The sequence below is a fragment of the Ammospiza nelsoni genome, chromosome 1 (genome assembly GCF_027579445.1).
Source record: "Ammospiza nelsoni isolate bAmmNel1 chromosome 1, bAmmNel1.pri, whole genome shotgun sequence".
In the NCBI taxonomy this organism is placed as follows: Eukaryota; Metazoa; Chordata; class Aves; order Passeriformes; family Passerellidae; genus Ammospiza; species Ammospiza nelsoni.
The window spans coordinates 10713365-10732556 of record NC_080633.1 but is presented as its reverse complement, the minus strand read 5'-3'; the positions used below and the strand labels follow the sequence as shown (position 1 = coordinate 10732556).

The following is a 19192-nucleotide window of genomic DNA, read 5'->3' as shown; positions in this document are numbered from 1 at the left end:
TTTACTTTATTAAAACCTGTGAAGTGTACATGACGAGATATTCACAAAGACTAGAAAACAACACTGTAGGGTTTGGATGAAAACTTATCTTGTTTCTTTCAAGCCATAAGGACAGCAGGTAAGCTAAGACATGATAAGGCACAGGACTCAAATCAGAAAAGTTAAATTTCTTTAATAACGAAATGTGAAAAACTGCCAGGACATGAAAATGCTGAAAACATAGAATGAGTTAAAATCCAGCTCAGAGACAGAAAGCATGATGCTTGGAGTCCCAACTACTATGTCAACCTCATTACTGGACCAGGGAAAACCAATATAGAAATTTTGCCTGTGTGCAGAAGTGACCCCACTAATCCAGGGAGTGCAAGTCCTGGCTCTGCATGCACTGAAGCATCTGGCACCAACAAGTTCAAAAACAAGTATGGGAGATAAAGCAACCCCTGACTGCTGTTTTCAACAAAAGCTGATTAGCCTTACCTTGGAAACTGGGAGCTGAAGGAATACTGGTTTGTTATGCTCTTGCCCAGTCCTCCATATCAACAGATTTGGGAGTGCCATACAACCCAGCCACAAGAAGTAAAGCAAATACACTCAAATGAGTGAGAATGAGGCACAGAGACAAAGTAAAATCCTCTAAATCAGAAAACCAGCCCTAATCAGATAGGGGGCTGAAGAAACCATTTCAAAATACAATTTAACTGTGCTAATCCCTACTATATAAAATGAGGGTCTTTCTGATGAGAAGTGGAGGTTAGGCCTGATAATCTGCATGCTAAATTCAAAATCTCACCAAATGAGGCTCCTTGTCTGCAGAATACAGAAGCAACTGAACTGCTGCTGAAAATCACAGTGTTTATAGGTCAGTATTTTCTCCATTTATGAACTGGCAGCGCAGATCTCCTTGACATTAGCACAGAAGAATCTAACAAATCCAGCAAAATTACAGTTTTTGTAATCAACTGCTAACGGCCTAATAATGCATGTTTTCAATTCTTGCAACACCACTTGGAAAGCAAAGGATAAGGATCTTTAGCATGGAGTTTGTACATTACCACCCTTAAGCAAACCTCATTGCCATACCACCAAATGTATATTTAAATGTGGTGACCTTCAGAAACAAAATAGTACCAACAGAATCATGTGCATATACATAATAGATGTGTGCATCTGTCTGATGGCAAAAGAAAACCTTTAGAGGAGACTCAGAGAGGATAATCATTAATAGGCTTGTAGATTGTATATGGATGTGATGCTCATCTGTATTTAGTCACAAAATACCAATCAGAGAAACATGAGACAGCAATTTTAAACCACTTCAGGACTGCAGATGAACAGTAGTTAGGTGTAAATAACAATAAAATATTGTCATATTCTTCAGTTTATATTATATATTATTAGTGTTACCCATTCTAAAGTCTGACCACCTCTCAGACACCGCAGGGAGAGCCCAAGGGGTCAGCACACGTGGAGGGGGGGCCTCCAGCAGTTCTCAGGGGGGCCACACCTGCTGCACACCCCACCTGAGCCACACTGAATGCTAGGGAGCAAAGATAGGCAGGGAAACCTGGTACAGGCTCTTCTCTTCACAGCAACAAAATCTCCTCTAACTCATGCCCTACCAGTTGACAACTGGATCTTGCCACCTCCCAACTGGACCACAGGAGTACCTGATCCACCTCTAAATCACCTTCCTGCCCAATATGCAGGACATCCCAGAAGCATCAAAGTCTGTCAGCATACCACCAATTCACTCCTAAAACTTCAAAATACTTTTCTCAAATTATCCAGTGTTTATAATGTCTTTCTACAAAAACCAAAATCTGTGCTTCATAACACACCTTAAAACTAAAGAAGAAAGTTTGGCTTGAACTTAGGGGTGTGGAGGAAGCAGACTCTAAAGCTGTGATCACCATGGGAGCAAAATAGACACAGAAGTAGCCAGCACTTGCAGGGGATCAGATGGTGAACTTTTCCCCTACAGCTGTCACACAACTCACAACTCCTGCCTGGTGCTCTGCAAGACACAGCACGAAGGTAAACCCTGTCTCAAAGAGTCAAATCTCTATGGCTTCAAAATACAGCATGGAAAAATTGCTAACTTTTCTTCCAAAGACTCCTCTTGAAGGCATCTGTGGGGAGGGAGGGAGGGAGGGAGGGAGGGAGGGAGGGAGGGAGGGAGGGAGGGAGGAAGGAAGGAAGGAAGGAAGGAAGGAAGGAAGGAAGGAAGGAAGGAAGGAAGGAAGGAAGGAAGGAAGGAAGGAAGGAAGGAAGGAAGGAAGGAAGGAAGGAAGGAAGGAAGGAAGGAAGGAAGGAAGGAAGGAAGGAAGGAAGGAAGGAAGGAAGGAAGGAAGGAAGGAAGGAAGGAAGGAAGGAAGGAAGGAAGGAAGGAAGGAAGGAAGGAAGGAAGGAAGGAAGGAAGGAAGGAAGGAAGGAAGGAAGGAAGGAAGGAAGGAAGGAAGGAAGGAAGGAAGGAAGGAAGGAAGGAAGGAAGGAAGGAAGGAAGGAAGGAAGGAAGGAAGGAAGGAAGGAAGGAAGGAAGGAAGGAAGGAAGGAAGGAAGGAAGGAAGGAAGGAAGGAAGGAAGGAAGGAAGGAAGGAAGGAAGGAAGGAGACATAGGTATTTTTTAAAAAGCCTCAGTTCTTCTGAACTCATAAGGAATTGCGTTTTTAGCCACATGAATTGAATCAAAACAAAATAACTGAAAAAATGTTACAGCAAGGGTATCTGTACAAGACTGAAATAAAATACATTATTGCAAATCACTGCAAAAATACAACAGTGCAGCAAGTGTAGGTAGATGTTAATTTTCATGGCAAACTCTGTAATCTTGGTCTGATCAATTATCTCTCTCTATGCTGGATGTCTCCACCCTCCCCAGTGCAAAGGGAAGCAGCAGCCTACTGCTGCCAGCAGACTCTGCTGAGCAACTCATCCAGGGATGAGCTGAGAACTGATAAATTTGAGGTCTGATAAATTGAGATCTGATAAAATTGAGATCTGAGAAAATACAGCAGATCCCATTAAACTCAACTGAAAGTATGCCATTAATTTTAAATGTTACCTACAGGTACATAAAAATGTCCTAGATTCAGGGACAGACCTTAAGGAATAATACATAAAATAGAAGGAAAGCAGCCAAAAATCTGTTCTGAGTTTTATAATGTCTTCCTACCTCTAGTGAGAAATTATGCCTTTTGCTTCAGTTTCAGGGCATGACAGCTATTTTATAGAAGGCCCACACATTTCTTTTAAGAGTTTTTTAAAAGTAATTTGCAAATAATAGGCCAGTTGGCCATACTGAAAAAAAAAAAGGTTGAAGAGATGGCTGTGGTTATTATTTTGTTTTTAAGAAATACAGCTCCATGACCTAAGAACTTGAAATCCGCAGGCTCAAATCTCAGGAATCCCACAGTTCTCCTTGTGGAAAGCCAGGTGAAGATCTGTGCTTACAGCTGTACCTCAAGGTCTCAGCTCTGAAGCTCAGGTTGCTCCTTTCCACCATGTAGCACCCTGGTACCAATCAACTCCCATAAAACACAGGCTAAACATTATGGGTATTTGACACAGATATTCCCTGTTTGACAGAAACTGAGAGCTGGTCTGAGAGCTGAAGACAGCACAGACACACAGAGAGGTGAAACTGGCCACAGTGGGGACACAGCAACTCACTTTTGTTTTCTAGGATCCTTCTTGATGTGTTTACACTTTCTGAAGTTTCAATTATGAATTATATTCACCAAGATAAACACAAGCAAGGCACAATGTTTTGCTGTGTATTTGTACTCCACAATGAGATGCAGCTATATGAACAGGCTGCATTTGATTTCCACTGCACTCCAGATACCCACAGCACATGCACAGACCACGCAGGCACTGACAGCGCTGCTGCCTCTGCAATAAAATGCTTCTTACATGATCTACATTTTATGCAGTCCAAAATTCCAAGGATTACAGAGAAATCATGCATTTACTTTTCCCTCTGACATCAGCATCTGCAACATTCATTTTGAAGGCACATATACATATACATTTCCAAGCAGGAAATGTTTTTAAAATTTGTTTCATCTCTTCTTTGTAGACTAGAAAGTCAAAATTTGCATAAATGCAAAAAGTAATTTTGTGCAATGTTTTTGTAAAACAGAAAGAATGCTTAAACTTGATAGTGCAACAGTGAAATCCAGCAGTTCAGCTAAATTCAGATCTGCTTGATGTTTGTGCTGCTGCTAAAAGGAAGCTAAGGAGTGATCTTGTTTATGCATGCTTTACATATCCCAGGCACCATGCATGCACTTCAATGGTAATAATCTGGGTTATTTCTGTAAAAAGCACAGTAATGTTAACCCAGGTAATTCCCTGATTCAGTAATTTAAACTCCCACTCATATAATTTCTCTATACACTTTAGATTGTGTAACCCACCAGCATGACCACGTAAAGCAAATAATTTAAGTACCAAGCCATTCAACCCATATCCAGAAAAATCTCGCCATCACTTTTTTATGGAGGAACTTATCTACAAAAGGGCTCTACTTCCATTTTTCCACCCTAAAAGCTCATATGTGACACTGCTGGTAATGCACACATGTGTGCACTGAGCATGACTGGCAAACAAGCACTAATCACTCAGGAACACTGCATGCACAGGAACAAATGCTCGTGTAGCTGCAGGGCCACTGCTCCACCCAGCTCCTTTCTCTGGATGTACTAAAGAGACAAAGTATTACATGACTCACAGTGTAACATCCTAGCTAATACCTTGCAAATGAAATATTTAATCAGCTCATATCCACCATCTCAATTCAAAACATGTTAAAAAATGAAAATTTGAATGCTTTAATGGTTCATTTTTTTGGAGCTTTCTATCTCATTTAATTTCCATTCTTATCTGGATCAAAATGTTTCTTTTTCTGGGGTTGGTTTTTTTGTGTGTGCTTTTATTTTTTTTTTAATTTTTTTTTTTTTTTTGTTAGATTACTTTCAGTCGAGCTGAGTTTCAGAATCATCACTCTGTCACACAAATGTTCACCTTATTGCCATCTAGGGAACAGCACAGCGGCTGGAAAAGCCATCAGGGCAGGGCTGCTGCTCTTGGTGATGATATTGTTTATATGAATGGGAATATGAAACCACAGCCTAAAATAGATGGTATGAGTAGTGCTTTGGAGATCATTCTCTCTCCACTGATTACAGAGAAAGCCTTGATGAGCACTTCAGGTCAGATAACAAGCTGTTAAATGGCCATGTCTCACTCATTTTTATCTCTTACTTCTAATAGAAAGTCACATCTATTTACAGCAAAGAAACCAAACATAAGCTAGAAGTTCCACTTTCAAATATTACAAAGATGTTATGATTTGAGCAAAAAACATAATTGTTGTGACATAAATATTGGTTTGATTTTAATAATTAGAAAGTCTTTTCTGTATTTTTCTGTGTAAACTTACACAATTTCAAGATGAATATTAATAGAAGTATGGAGTACATGAAAATGGGGACAGTGATTTTCAAATCTATTCCATCCCTTTCTTTCTCAATATTCCTACTGGAACTCATATTTTGCATGTATTGTATTAAACATTGAATATTACAACTTTTATAGTAACACTCAATAGAGTTTAAATGAACATGCACTTATTAACAAACATCAAACAAGGAGTATGGCTGTGGTTAACAACAATGTGTTTGTGCTGTAAGTGTGAATCATTTTATTTATTATATTCATGCTCAGCCCAGAGATGACTTCACTGAATCAATGAAGAACATTGACCTCTGAGACAGGAAAAGAAAAATGTCACTCTAGAAATACCATGTAAGAGCATTCCTAAGAGAAGAATTACCAGATAAGGAAAATTGATCAAGCAAAATTCATCAGAACATCTGAGCACCTATTTGTTTTTTGCAGAATGAACTGTAGGAACAAGATGTGCCTACAGTAATATTTCTGATCAAAGCAAATACACAAAAAACTCCACTTCAAGCTCTAGTCCTCAATAAAGTACCCATTTATGCTAAACCCTTACAGGTATAGTGTTTGCACAGCCAGCTACAGCATCCTTTCCCTTCCCTGTATTCTGCATGAAGCAGGAAAAAAGGCAGTGAGGCTGGAGCAATGTGTCAGTCCCTGGTGAAGAGTTTTCCACACCAGGCACTGAATTAGTCTTTGACAGCCAGCACTGGAAAGCAGACCCAGCAATCCAGGAAGCAACAGGGGACAATGTGTCAGCAGCAAGTTGAAGGAAAAATCATCCCTAAGAAATTACAAATAACACTGTTTAATACACGTGAACTTCTTTTTATGTATTCCTTTAACCAGTTTAATTAATGTGATTAAATAGAATTGTTACACAAATTGAAGAAATAAACTGTATCAACAAAGGAGCTCAATGGGAAAAAGAGTAATTACAAATATACATTATAAACTCAAGATAATACTTCAACCAAATCTACTAATTTAGCAAATTTAATTCCACCACTACTCAGAGTAAATGTAGATAGGTTCTTCATGGGCTTTTTACAAGAAAAAATTACATTTTTTCCTGCAATCCCTGTTTCCACTCTCTTTAGTCAATTATGTCTAAAGGCAGCACTTAAAATGAACCATGAATACAAGTAATATTAAAACTAAATAATATCGAAACAAAAAAATCATTCCAAAATTTTCAACAAAATTAAGATTAAACTCCCTATAAACAGATAGGTCAAAGTTGTATGGTGAATGTATCTATCTGCAGGGAACATAGGTGAAATTCAATGAACATATGCCATTGTGAACACCCCTTGTGCAATTAAATCACAATCTTTCATTCATTCTTAAGATTTTTACAAAAACTATTTAGCTCAGTTTCTCACTTTTCTTTCATCTTTTTTTTTTTTAACCTAGGTATTAAAAATCATCATTAGCTTGGTGAATATTACCTCATTGGTCAGTCTCAGTACAAATTTACAAGCAAAACTCTGATATGATGCAATAGTAGGTGAGAACCTCCATACTTTTCTGCACATATGCAGCTCTCAATGTTCTCTTTGTTCCTTTATAAAATATAACTGAGCTTTTGAAAACATAAAACAAATTTAACCTGAATCCATCATTTGACCTCACTGTGAAGCCATCAGTATAAGAAGTTAATGTGTCCAACTAGTCAAGCATTTTGGTGTCCAGCATATTTCTCTGCAATGCATTGCTATGCTTGTAACTGATAGTTATGCACCCATAATACAATTTTTATATATGACCAAAGTAGTACTTGTACTAAAAATTCTCTTCTTAGAGAATCAAATTATCATTTTTAGACTGGTTTTGTTTTACTAATATAATGATTTTTAACTAAATCAATCAAAAAATTACTGAAAAAGCAGAGAAGACTTGTTTTCTGCAGTATGAGCTCTGACTAAGGATCTAAAGGCCTTAAAACTCCAAACTCAGTTCATTCTCTTGATTTAACATAAAAATAATTATCTGAAAACAGAAAAACCCCACACTGGTTTGGAGCTTAAAGAAGTAGCTGAAGTTTATAATGAGAAACAGTGAAGGAAAGTAAAAGAAATTACAAAGGAGATTGACATAGTGGAGTCAGACAGGAAAAAAGTGCCTTGTCTTTACCTTTAATAGAAAACACATGAAGAGGTATTGAAAATTAAGAGTTTTCTATCCTGTCACCCCCCAGTGATGTATTCTGTAATGCATATTATCTATAATTCTGCCAGTCCAGTACAAACTGAAGGCAGTTTTCTCACAGGTGATCACTGCATAGCCAGGCTGCCTCTGGAAGCAACTTCATGGACTGCTGAGGAAATATCCTGCTTTTATTGTTGGACCTTGGACTCCACACTTCTGCTTACCCTTGCATAATTGGAATTGCTATTACACTGCATAGCACAATAAAAAATCTCCAGTGTACTGGCCAGGGCTTCAATGACACTGCTTGCTTCAAATAGTCACATTTAAAACATACATGAAAATGATGTACAGATATGGAAAAGGAGCCAGTAACTCTGGTAAAAAATAAACTGCAGTGATCAGTGCATTCTCCTGCATAACAGGAGGATGTTCTACTTCAAACAGTTGCTTTCAGATAAGCCTGCTCTCCAGCAACAAAAAGACAGATATTTTAGGGGAATGGCTTGACAAAGATTAAGAAACCAACAAAGCAAAACCCCCACTTCTAAGCTTGTATTTCAACCAAAGAAATATCAGGTGTAAATTTTTCTTACAAAGTTTAACAACAGGATTATCCCATTATAAATCCAGAGTCATCTGCTGTTCTAATCTTTCTTATGGCCTACTATTTTTGTTTCTCATGACTATTTAGTTGCAACATGCAGAATACTAGGAAGACTTAAATTTTCATCAAGAGTACTATCAATAGTAACAGATTTTTTTTCTAGTAAGCATCTAAGCTTCAAATAAGCAACTCTGTAAGAATCTTGTGCCTCCAATTTTTTTCCTTGCCATTTCATCACATATTCTTATTTCTATACTTCTGTGATTATTCCCTATCCATTCAAATTGCTCATTTTCTTATTTATATTGTTGTGTTTGTTTTGTACCTGAGAATAAATTTTTCATTCTCAACTTTACTTTAATCACTGCTTCTATAAATTGTTTTATGTTAAAGCAGACAGCCTAGAAAAAGAACAGCAGGAGAATTATGGCAACAAAACTAGATATATGAACTTCAACTCTTCTCAGACATTGACTAGAAAAATTCCAAAGACTGATATTTGGAGAGGAAATCCCCCTCCTAGGTCCAAATGTCAAACTGAGAGGGTCACATACTCAATCTACAACTGTTACCAACTCCATCTCGACTGTGGGACCAGAAAATCTCATTATTTTACAGTAATCTTTCATAGTGAGTAATTCCTTTCTGGCATGCTATCCCATCAATGCTGATTAATATCAGTCTGCACAGAGCTAACAGAGCCTACTTGACACTGGCTTGGGATCTGCTCATTCCTGTTTGATGCTCTGACTTGGCTGCACCTATATTAAATTACAGTGGAGCAAGAATGAGTCCACAGAACAAATACAAGAAAAACAGCTATGATCATTTGGGACCTAGGACTGGATCATCCTATCTGAAAGGCAATTAAAAAAGATGAAAGTCTTTGTGTCTATTAATGAAAAAACAATATTTACTTGAACCACCAATGGGGGTAAAACAGCTTTCTGATGGATGAAATGCATGGTTTCAGTATCACTTTACTAGAAAATAATATAAAGTGTCCAATTACAGCATATCCTAGCTAGTGGTCTGTCCATCAGCTTCATCCCCCCCCAAAGCTGTGATACCTCCACCCCGTGTCCTACAGCCACTCCTGGTTTCATTCCCAAGCTAACTTATTCTCAGGCTCCATTCTGGAGAAAGACAAGCTCTTCCTCCAAGGAAAAAGCAAAGCATGGCCCAGGGGTTGGTTGGCTGATGACAGAGAACCCAGAAGTGAACCATGCCAAGAGTGGCTCCTTCTGGCAAGGGCAGCAGCCCTGCTGCAGCACGCTGTGTGTCCTCAGCTGCCTGCACATGGAACCATCATGTCTCTGTCTTCAGGTTTCAAGAACAGCATTGCTGTGGGCTGTGTTATTTTTGGCACTTGGAACTGAGGAACCACACACACATATAAAACAAACAAAGAAAATGCCAGGGCCAAAGAAACACTCTGTGAGCCAAAGGCAAGGAGGTGCAGCCCCAGCATAACGGCTCCAGAGAGTGCCAGGGCATTCCCTGTCATGGTACATGGAGATGGAATAGACACAGCCTGTATGAGAGACAGAAAGAGAAGCTAATCAACTTAATTAATCATGAAATGCAACAAAGGGAGAGAGAAAAAAATTCTCTCAACAAAGGGAGAGAGAAAAAAAGGAAGGATGTGCAGAAGAAAAGAATTATGTGTTGGTTCTTTACATTAGTCTTCATGGAATAGTTCTAGAAACCAGAATAATCATCTGTTTACAATGAAAAAAAATCTTTAAAGCTGCCAATAATAGTTCTAGAATACCAGATTTGCCAACTGGGTATGTTAATAGCATTAACTTAATAGCTAATGAACTATGAACTAATTATAAAGATTATGAAATGTTCTTATATTGCTGCTGAGGAAACCAAATATTTTGTGAGAAAAGGGGTATATATTTAATTGATACTTAATTAAATCTTAGGAGTCCAACTACCTGTAAGGGAATTATGGAGAAAACACTATAAAAGGAACTGGAAGATTGGAATAGCCAAAAAGAGAACTTTAAAAACATGTCTGTACAGAAATACTTACCAATCTGCTATGCAACTGAATGTCAATAATTTATCCTACTCATCTAAATATGTTTGCCTTTTTCCCAGTGTATTTTAAAGCATTTTATTCCATAGAATCAATTCTTGAGGTTACCCCAAAACCAGAACAGATGGAAGATAATGAGGAAAAAAACAGGAAGTCAAAGCATAGTTATAATTTTTAACACAATTTAGGGATGAACAATTTGTCAGGGTGCACTCTTGACAGAGAATTCACAGGATATGGAAAGCCATTTCTGCACTAGTGCCTACAGCATAACTAATACCAATAATGCTCATCTAAATAATTGATAAACTAGGGTCAAATTAACCTAATATCAAGTCTAGACAGAAAAAGAAGTCATATTTCTTGATAAATACCTCTTAGAAATGTAATTTTGTTATTAAGAAATGTGAAGATTTAGAAATATTAGCTAGTTCTTGTAGTCAAATTGTAAACTATTGCAATTCATTGACTTGAGATACCTTGTGACAAGATAAGACAGGTGAGAATATTTCTTTTCTATACCTTTACAGAAAGCTACCACTGCCTTCACGTGAGCTCTATCATTAAAGAAAAATGCACTGAATATACTGAAGTTTATGTACAAAGGTAGGAACTTAAATATATATTTTTAAGTCCTCTTGCAAAGGCAGTTTGCATTCAAAGTACTAATTCCTTTAAAGTCACGTCACTCTAGCTTCTTGTTAGGATTGGTTTTCAGTCCTTCATTCATTTTTCCAGTTACTGAAGAATGCTTCTCTCCAACTCATGGAAAGTGCATTTCCAACTATAATATACCCTCACAGGAAGTCAGTAAAACTGCAGAATCCCTTTCATATGATGATTTGTTGAGGATTTTTTTCTAAGACATTGAGTCTGTACAGTGTGGTCTCTTCCCTACCAATGCCTTAAGTATTTATATAAGACTCCAATTAACTCTGTCATATTCTTGCCATTTTCACAACTGGGTTTTTAATTCTTTACAAAACAGACACCTTTCTCATGTTTCTTATTACTTCTCTGCATGCAATGACTTCTCAAAAAAAATTGCCTGAAGTTCAAAAAGCTTACTAATTAATTTCTTAAAGGCTCTAACTTGCATATTCAAATTTTCCAAGTGACTCTTTCCTTGATGTAAGACAGTTTTCAATCACTTCTAATCACGCATTTTTCTGTTCTTGCCTTTCCCCCTCATCAATTTAAAAAGCAAAGCATACTTGATCTCGTCTACTTTTAATTAAAGGGCCTCTTTCCTTATAGGTTTTTCCTGATAATATCAGAAGTACCTTCTAGTGCTCTAGGCTCCTCCTACACTATCCTCCCACTCTTATGTTCTCTACAGAAAATGTGTGCCTAGTTCTGTAGATTTTTCTTGTCTACTCTCCATTGACAGTACCTTCTGGAAGTCTTCATTTACACAAGTAATCTTCTTTCAATTATACTTAAAGTGTACAGGTAACAATTTGCATACTTGCATGTATTATATAAATTTGTCTGTTTTGCATATTGAGTTGGAACAGTTCGTAATCTGTAAACTATGAATACTCTTTTTGTATTATGAACAGTTCCTCCCAGGTCATTAAAAGTTAATGTACATTGAGATGTACATTGTCTTCTACTCAGTACCAGAAGACTAAGAAAAGTAAGAATTAGATTAAATAAACAAGAATATATAAAGAAGAGGGAGACAGCCATGCTGAATACACATTAGGAGAAAAGCCAACAAATAGATTTGCTTAAAAGTAACAAACCATCTAATGAAATTTTTCATGGCAATTTGCTATAAAGTGTTTAGACTAACAGGTCACAAAATACACAGGACAACTTGTCTCTAGCAGCAAATGAATGCTTAAATCAGGAGAAAAGAAAATCCATTCAAAAACCAAATCATGAATCATCTTTTTAATATGCAAAGTTATCTGAAAGTACCCATTTGGCATCTACTATATGACACATAGGAAGACTGTTACTTACCTTAAACATAGATTTATTAAAATAAAATCCTCTTGCTGTTTTTATGTATTCTTACGCAGGAATATGACATGGTTCCATAATGTCACTGTCATTATAACTTTCTATCAACCCCAAGAGGTATTAACACTTCTAAAAAATGTTACTAGTACAAATAGTAAAACCTTCCTTATAGCTCCAACTATGTACACATGCTCATAATTTTCAATTTTGAGCACTGGTTTTAAAAATTATTAGTATTTGTATGTTTGCCTATATGCCCAGACACTGATTGATCTTTGAAGGAATTGCTGTTGACCTGGTCAAATGATTTTGAGTCTGGAAGAATATATTAGCTGCTCAGTTTTCATCAGAAGAGATATTCTGATGCCATGGTAATTTTGGAACTTTATTTTGAATATTATGTATTATGCATACTCATTTACTATGTCATCTGTGTTTCTTCATCAACCACTGGTACCATACTGCAATTCAAAGGTCTTTATCATTTCCTTGTCAAAAGTTATCTCCTTAGGAATGTCACATAATAGAAACTAGATCAGTGTTCATCACTCTCGTCACTGATGTGCATGGGGAGATTTTACAAAGCCCAAGCACTTTTTGGATTGCTCTTCACTGCTAACACCCTGTTCATCTTTCTCAAAGTACTAAGGCTTCTTGCATTTCTGTTTAGTCACTTATTTTTCTTCTGATTGGAAATGAGTCATACAATCTGGACCTAGACTTTTTTAAAAAATCAAATTACCCATCAGTTACCAAGAGCAGTACTTCTTTCTCTGGCATTTGATTATTTGTTTTCTCAACCTTGTTTGTAATGATTTTTGTGACCTAACTTTACCCAGCTAAATGTTTTTCCCACTATCTTAAACTAGGCATTTCTCATAAGAGTGGGATGAATTCCCAGCTAGACATGTCTGTCTCCCTTTATTACATCTAAAAAGAGCACAAACAGCTAACAAACTCAGCTAATATGTAGCCTAGAGCAAGTAATTTGGAATGTTAAAATGGAAAGTGTACAGCATTAGTTTACCCACTCATCTCCTTGGAGACATCATGAAAATATATATATGCTTTAATGCATTCTAGAGCTCCACTATGACCTCAGAAGTGAAATTCCCTAAAATACAATCTCCTTCAAAACCCTCTTGGAATTCCCTTCCTCTGGAAAGGTGCTTTTCGGTTTGATGGTCCATTTTTCTTCTTGTAGAAGCCGGGTACACATTAATTCACTTGGGACGTCATCTTTCTTTCTGCACTTCACTGTTCATTATGTTTGAAGAACCTGAACTGTTCTTCCACTTATGAAGCCAGTTTTGCCTGTCACTTCCACCCCACAAACTCTGTCAGTGGACCCTTGTCATGGGCCATGTTATAATGATTTTCACTCTGTTAGTCACCTGCACTGTTTATAACTCTCCTCGTTAGGGCTCTCTGCCTTCATTATCAGTTCACATTGGTTCTGGCAACTGAAGAGTTGCCAACTGGTTACTTTAGTTCTTTTAAATTATTCATATTGATTACTTTGACAAATGTGACGTACATGTCAGCCTGGAAATGCAGACAAAGCAGAGAGAGGGACGAAGCCTTCTGGTTTTATTACAGTGGCTGCTACAAGTAATATTGTAGATCTTTCTACACAGTGCAAGCTCCACAGAACAAAGAATTTATATTTTTTTGTGTATCCAGCACCTAATACACTTTGATGAATATTTTGACAGTATTAATCAAAGGTGATAATCATCTCATGTCCTCTTTAATAGCATCTTATGCACATCTCAGCAAATATGGCTTCTTATTTATTTGAGCAACCTAACAGTTCAGATTTCTCTTTGCCTTCTGGAAAAGTCCTACACCAGCCTCTCACATTTTCCTAAAGAAATAGATTATTTATAGATTTTATTGCCCTTTTCTCCTCAACTGTTATATCTGTTTCTTGTATTTTGAACAAGCTATTAACTCCAAAATGCTAAACTCAATTAAAGTATGAGAAATGTTACATATTTACTAAAGATGCTTATGCAAAACAAATACAGGGTAAGATCTCAATTCAATGAATTCAACCTCGTTTTGGATTTTCAGGTGCTCAGTTTGGTAAATTTGGTTTTTTATATACAATTAATTAATCAGTTACATAGAACTGCATGTAACTGTTTCACAGTCTCTCACCATGTTTACTATCTCTGTACCCAAGGGCTTTTAATAGCATCAACCTTCCCCCTCACTGGAACTGTTTTTGGAGCAGGTCACTTACTTTGTAATGCGGTCAATGTTTGCAATTTGCTTCTGGTTCCGGATTATTTCTATAGCTGCCCAAAGGTGCTGGATTGCCTTTGTGTCTGCCTGTCGTCTCTTCGTTAGGCGTGCCATGACCTGCTCACCTGCTCAGCTGCAGCCAAGAAATAAAAAAAAATAAAAATAAATAATTCAGCAAAAGTTAAGCAAGAATTGTAAAATAAATTACCTGAAATATGATTACAAGGAAAAATGTATTGTTGCATAGGCATTCATTTTGTATATAGCAACGTATTTCAAGTGCTTAAAGAGCAATAGAAAGTGAAAAAAAAGTAGTTTACAAGAATCCCTTTCACATCACGTAATCTAAGCGGAAGACAAAAGGCAAGCAGTAAAATATATTAAATCAATAGCAAATTCAGTTCATACCTTGGCTCCCTATATTTGGTAAAAATGCAAAACTACCCCAGTCTGAAGCTGCCACAGCCTCCTGGATTGCCTGAAGCCCTTAAAAAGGGTGAGTGGTACTTGACTGCATCATACAGCATTAGCATAAATTCTGACACAGAGAAAAAGCTGGACCCACAGTTTAACATAAAACACAGTCCTTGGAGTATTACCTTCATGTTCTTATCATTTACAGCTATTTAAAAAAAGTCCATTCTATGAGGAGAAACCAGAAGTATATTTTCATGGATGATAAGTCTTTAAAAAAATATTTTGGAGAAGTTCCATTTTCTGTAACATGCTAAAACCCAACAGGGCCAAAGTGCTTCTGATGGCATTTGCCCATCTAACCAACCCTGAACAGGAACATAATGAGCATCTGGCTTTGTTTACAAATTTTCCAAAAGCTGGAGGCAATGAGTACAGATAAGCCATAAATCGCCTACAGCTCCACTACAGGCACAGAATCCCTTTTTAAAAGCTTAACGATGCATTTTGATCACTAAATAACTTTCTTCCATTGCCACCACTTTCTCAATGAAAAAAATGACTGATTTATGAGTGCTACCAAGGTCTATAATTTATTTTAGAGCTCTGTCCTCGGAATGAACCCTGTGGTATGCACGCGGATATTTGTAGCTAGCAGAATATTAACTTCAGTAACCCAAAATAATATAAAAAATGCAAAAACATTTCACCATCTGTGCAATGTTAAAGATGGGAATTTAAGTACTAAAACTGTCCCTGCTCTCAAATTCAGAAAAATGAAATAGATTCGAGTATTCCATCAGTTGCAGCAATGTAATTTTCAAGTCTATGGGACCTACAGGTACTTATCAAAGAGAGCTCTCAAGTTTAAGATCTGATATAAGCTCGGCAACACTCACTAACTTTACAGGGGCAATGAAATGAATGGCAACATTCTATTATTAAGGATAAGAAATTATTTTAAAGCATTATGCTTTATGCCATGTAGCCCATTTAAAGAAAAAAAAAAGGAAATAAAAAAGATTATGTGAAGAGGTATGTACAAGCCGAGGTCTGTGAGGCCATTCCTGGTTACAGGAGATATCAGAGAAGGGCAGGCGAGAGCAGCACATGAGAAGATGTGGTGTGGTCACACATCGATCCCACATTTCAGCTTTAGAAATCTCTTCCCTCTGGGGTTTAAAGCAAGGGCAGCTAGAGGGATCTCCCAGAAAAAAAAAAGGCCAAGAACACAGTTTTGAAGGAAGGATAAGAGGGAATGTGACAGACATACAGCTAAGAGTGACAGCAGTTGATAGCATCGCCTGACAATGATTCAGAGAAAGAAAGTCTCTATTGGGAACAGCAGGAAAAGACACTTCATCCCTGTAAGCTCCTCTGCATTCATTTCACAGAACATTAGGCCACTGCAAGTTAAAAAAAAACCCTGATAATTTGTTAGAGAAACATAAAACTATTTGTAGAATTTAATTTTCAAGAGAAATCGAGTAAAGCACAAAAGAAGTTAGATCTTAACACAAAACGCAACAATCTTTCCAGACCTATAGTTTTAGCACAAAACTTCTCTCCTAACACAGACATGACTGAAAGATCATTCTTCTTATTGCAGCCCTCCACAAACCCTCTGTACCAAAGCTGTCAGACGATAAGGCCGCCAGCAGGCTGGACATGGGGTCTCTTGCCCAGCATCACATCCCCACGTGAGGAGCAAGTGTTTGTCCTTCCTGACCCCCAGAGCAGTGTGAAACAGCAGACCAGTTCTCAGTTTATTTAGCAATCCCAGCTCCTTTAAAAACAGCCCCTATTTCTGGCAGCCCAGCATATGGCTGCCGTGCCAGTGTCACACCCAGCACAGGGGATGGCAGGGTTTTCTCTCACACCCCCGTGACGCCTGTGCCCAAGGGCACAGCACAGGGCAGGGTCCTGGGGAAGACACCTGCCACCTCTGCACGGTGCCATGGCCCTGCTGTGCAGCCAAAGGGAAGGCTGGCCTTTGGGAATTAGGAATTCCCACTTCTCCAGGGCAGGAGGCAGGGAGATGGAGAGTGAAGGAGCACTGTAACCATGAGGTCCTGAAGCCCTGTGGCTGCAGAGTGGCAAGGGCCCTATGGGATCACTGTTCCCTTTGGAATGGTCTTTCAGAACAAACTCTCCCACCAGCCCCTCGCCCCATCCTTGTTGTGCTGTGCTGGCTTGAAGCACTCCCAGGCCATGTCCTGGGCTATGGCTGAGAGCCCTCAGGACAGGATGGGCACCTCCCATCCCTGCATCCTCAGGGATGTCACAGCACTGGGCCAGAAGTTACCCCCAAAACAAAACCCATGTGGGTACCCCCTGATGGCTCCCTGCTCCCACTGCTGCACACACGGGCACGGCCATGGCTCTTTCCCTGTTTGTCTGGAAAGAACAGCAATAGGGATACACATGGGACACAGCAACCATACCTGTCCTATTTCCTTTTTTTTTTTTTATTCAAGATACAATAATTTTAGCAGGTGTTCTGCCTACAAAGAATATACCTTTCACTTTCATAACTTTGATTTACTATTGAAGGGCACTTTTCTTAAACTCAGGAGTTGACACTCTACTAGTGAAATAGCAGCTCTTACACACCATACTGCCAAAAATACAAAAACAGGATTTTTTTTTCCAAAAGCCCAGACTACTTTATTGTTATTTTAATCTTTTAATTGCACGGTGTAGAAAAAATATAGAGTCTTCTTACATTACAGAAAAAGTTTAAAAGATTGTGGCACATTTCTTGCTGTTCATGGCAGTCACTACCTCTATGGCAAAACTAACCATAACAGTCTACTCCCTGCACTCCTGCAAAAATAAGGAAAATAAAAAAAAAATAAGGAAAATAAAAACTTTGCAAAAGAGATCCCTCTCCTGGAAGCTGTGCACATAATATTCCAAACAATATTGGAAGACAGTTTGGCACATTTTAGAATGATTTACATACAAAAAAAGTTGGGAAGGTATGGGAAGGTATGGAATTACCTTCATGGGAAGGTAATTATTTACCAGGTCTTACCAGTAGCTAGAGTGATTTTTAATTTTGAACTTTTGCATAATATAAGCAGTTTTTTATATTATTACAATATTTTAAAGGAAACTTGTATCTTACTGTTAATAGCTCATACAATGCCTTCGTGTGCTACTTCCAATCAACAAAAAATCCTCCCAGTGTCTCCACATGAAAACCTTATTTATGCAAATAGTACTTAACATTTTAACAGGAGACATGTTAGAGTCTTAAATCTGTATTTATCACTCCTGATTATTTGCTTATGTGTGGGTTCACACACACACACACACACACACAGGAGAGAACAAGCATAAACATGGAGTGCGTGTGAGTATATGTAAAAATCTATGGCTCAGAGAGGTTAAGTATCCAAAGAGGCTGATGCACCCATGCAGTCTTTTAAAGAAGTTTGAAGTCCAGAGACTCTTTAAAACCACAATACTGGATTGTACATTTACAGGTAAATGCTTGAAAATGTTACTCATTCTCCTCTTTTGTTAGAGCATTCATTTAAAAATCCTGGAAAGAAAAACTAAAAGCTGAAGTAAACATTCAATTCCTTTCTGATTTGCTGGGCACTACGCTCATTTAGCTGTGGTACACCCTGTCCATACAAAATTATTTGCTCCATGCCACGTCTGTCATGTTTTCTTATCAAGTTTATGGTAGGATACAGCTTCTGAGAGAAAGGTTGACAAACACATATGACTGAAAATCTAGGAATTTATATCAGCAGGATCTGTCTTAGGTTTTGTAGGCATCCGTGAAACCTGCAGAATATAAGAAATATCTTCCTAACAGAGAAAGTTTTGTGTGGCTGATGCACCAGCCCACACACTTCCATCACACACTCACACAGGGCCCAAAGCAAACTATTTATGCTCTCAATTTTCAGCTCTCTAACTTTTCCTCATGCACTCTGCTTATGGTTTTACTGTATATTGTATTTTGAATAGCTCTTTAATGTCCTAAACACATTTTGACAACTATACCGCTTTACTGTATACATTTGGCTTTTCATCAAGAGCCAAATGCTCCCCACACTTCTCACAGGCAGGCTCAACAACCTGTGCTTTATCTTGTGAGCACAAGAGATAACACACAGAGCAGGGCTTATCTTGTCCAGGTGCCCAGCACAGCCTCGGTGCGCGTGGCAGCGGCGGCACCACAGACACTGTCACAACAACAAGGCCACCAGCCATCAGCACACACTTGGCTGAACCAAACACTGCGCAGCTGTCTGCTGCAAGAGTGC

General features: G+C 38.1%; 1 protein-coding gene across 5 annotated transcripts in view; it reads right to left on the bottom strand.

Annotated features, from left to right (window-relative positions):
* The window catches only part of ZMYND11 (zinc finger MYND-type containing 11), a 106065-nt gene that overhangs the window by 47341 nt on the left and 39532 nt on the right, over positions 1-19192 (bottom strand). For all 5 annotated transcript variants that reach the window (XM_059489552.1, XM_059489577.1, XM_059489588.1 and 2 more), the window contains exon 2: positions 14491-14625. In XM_059489552.1, coding sequence (XP_059345535.1) covers positions 14491-14606 — 116 coding nt within the window. In that variant the 5' untranslated portion in view covers positions 14607-14625. The remainder of the gene's footprint in view (positions 1-14490; positions 14626-19192) is intronic.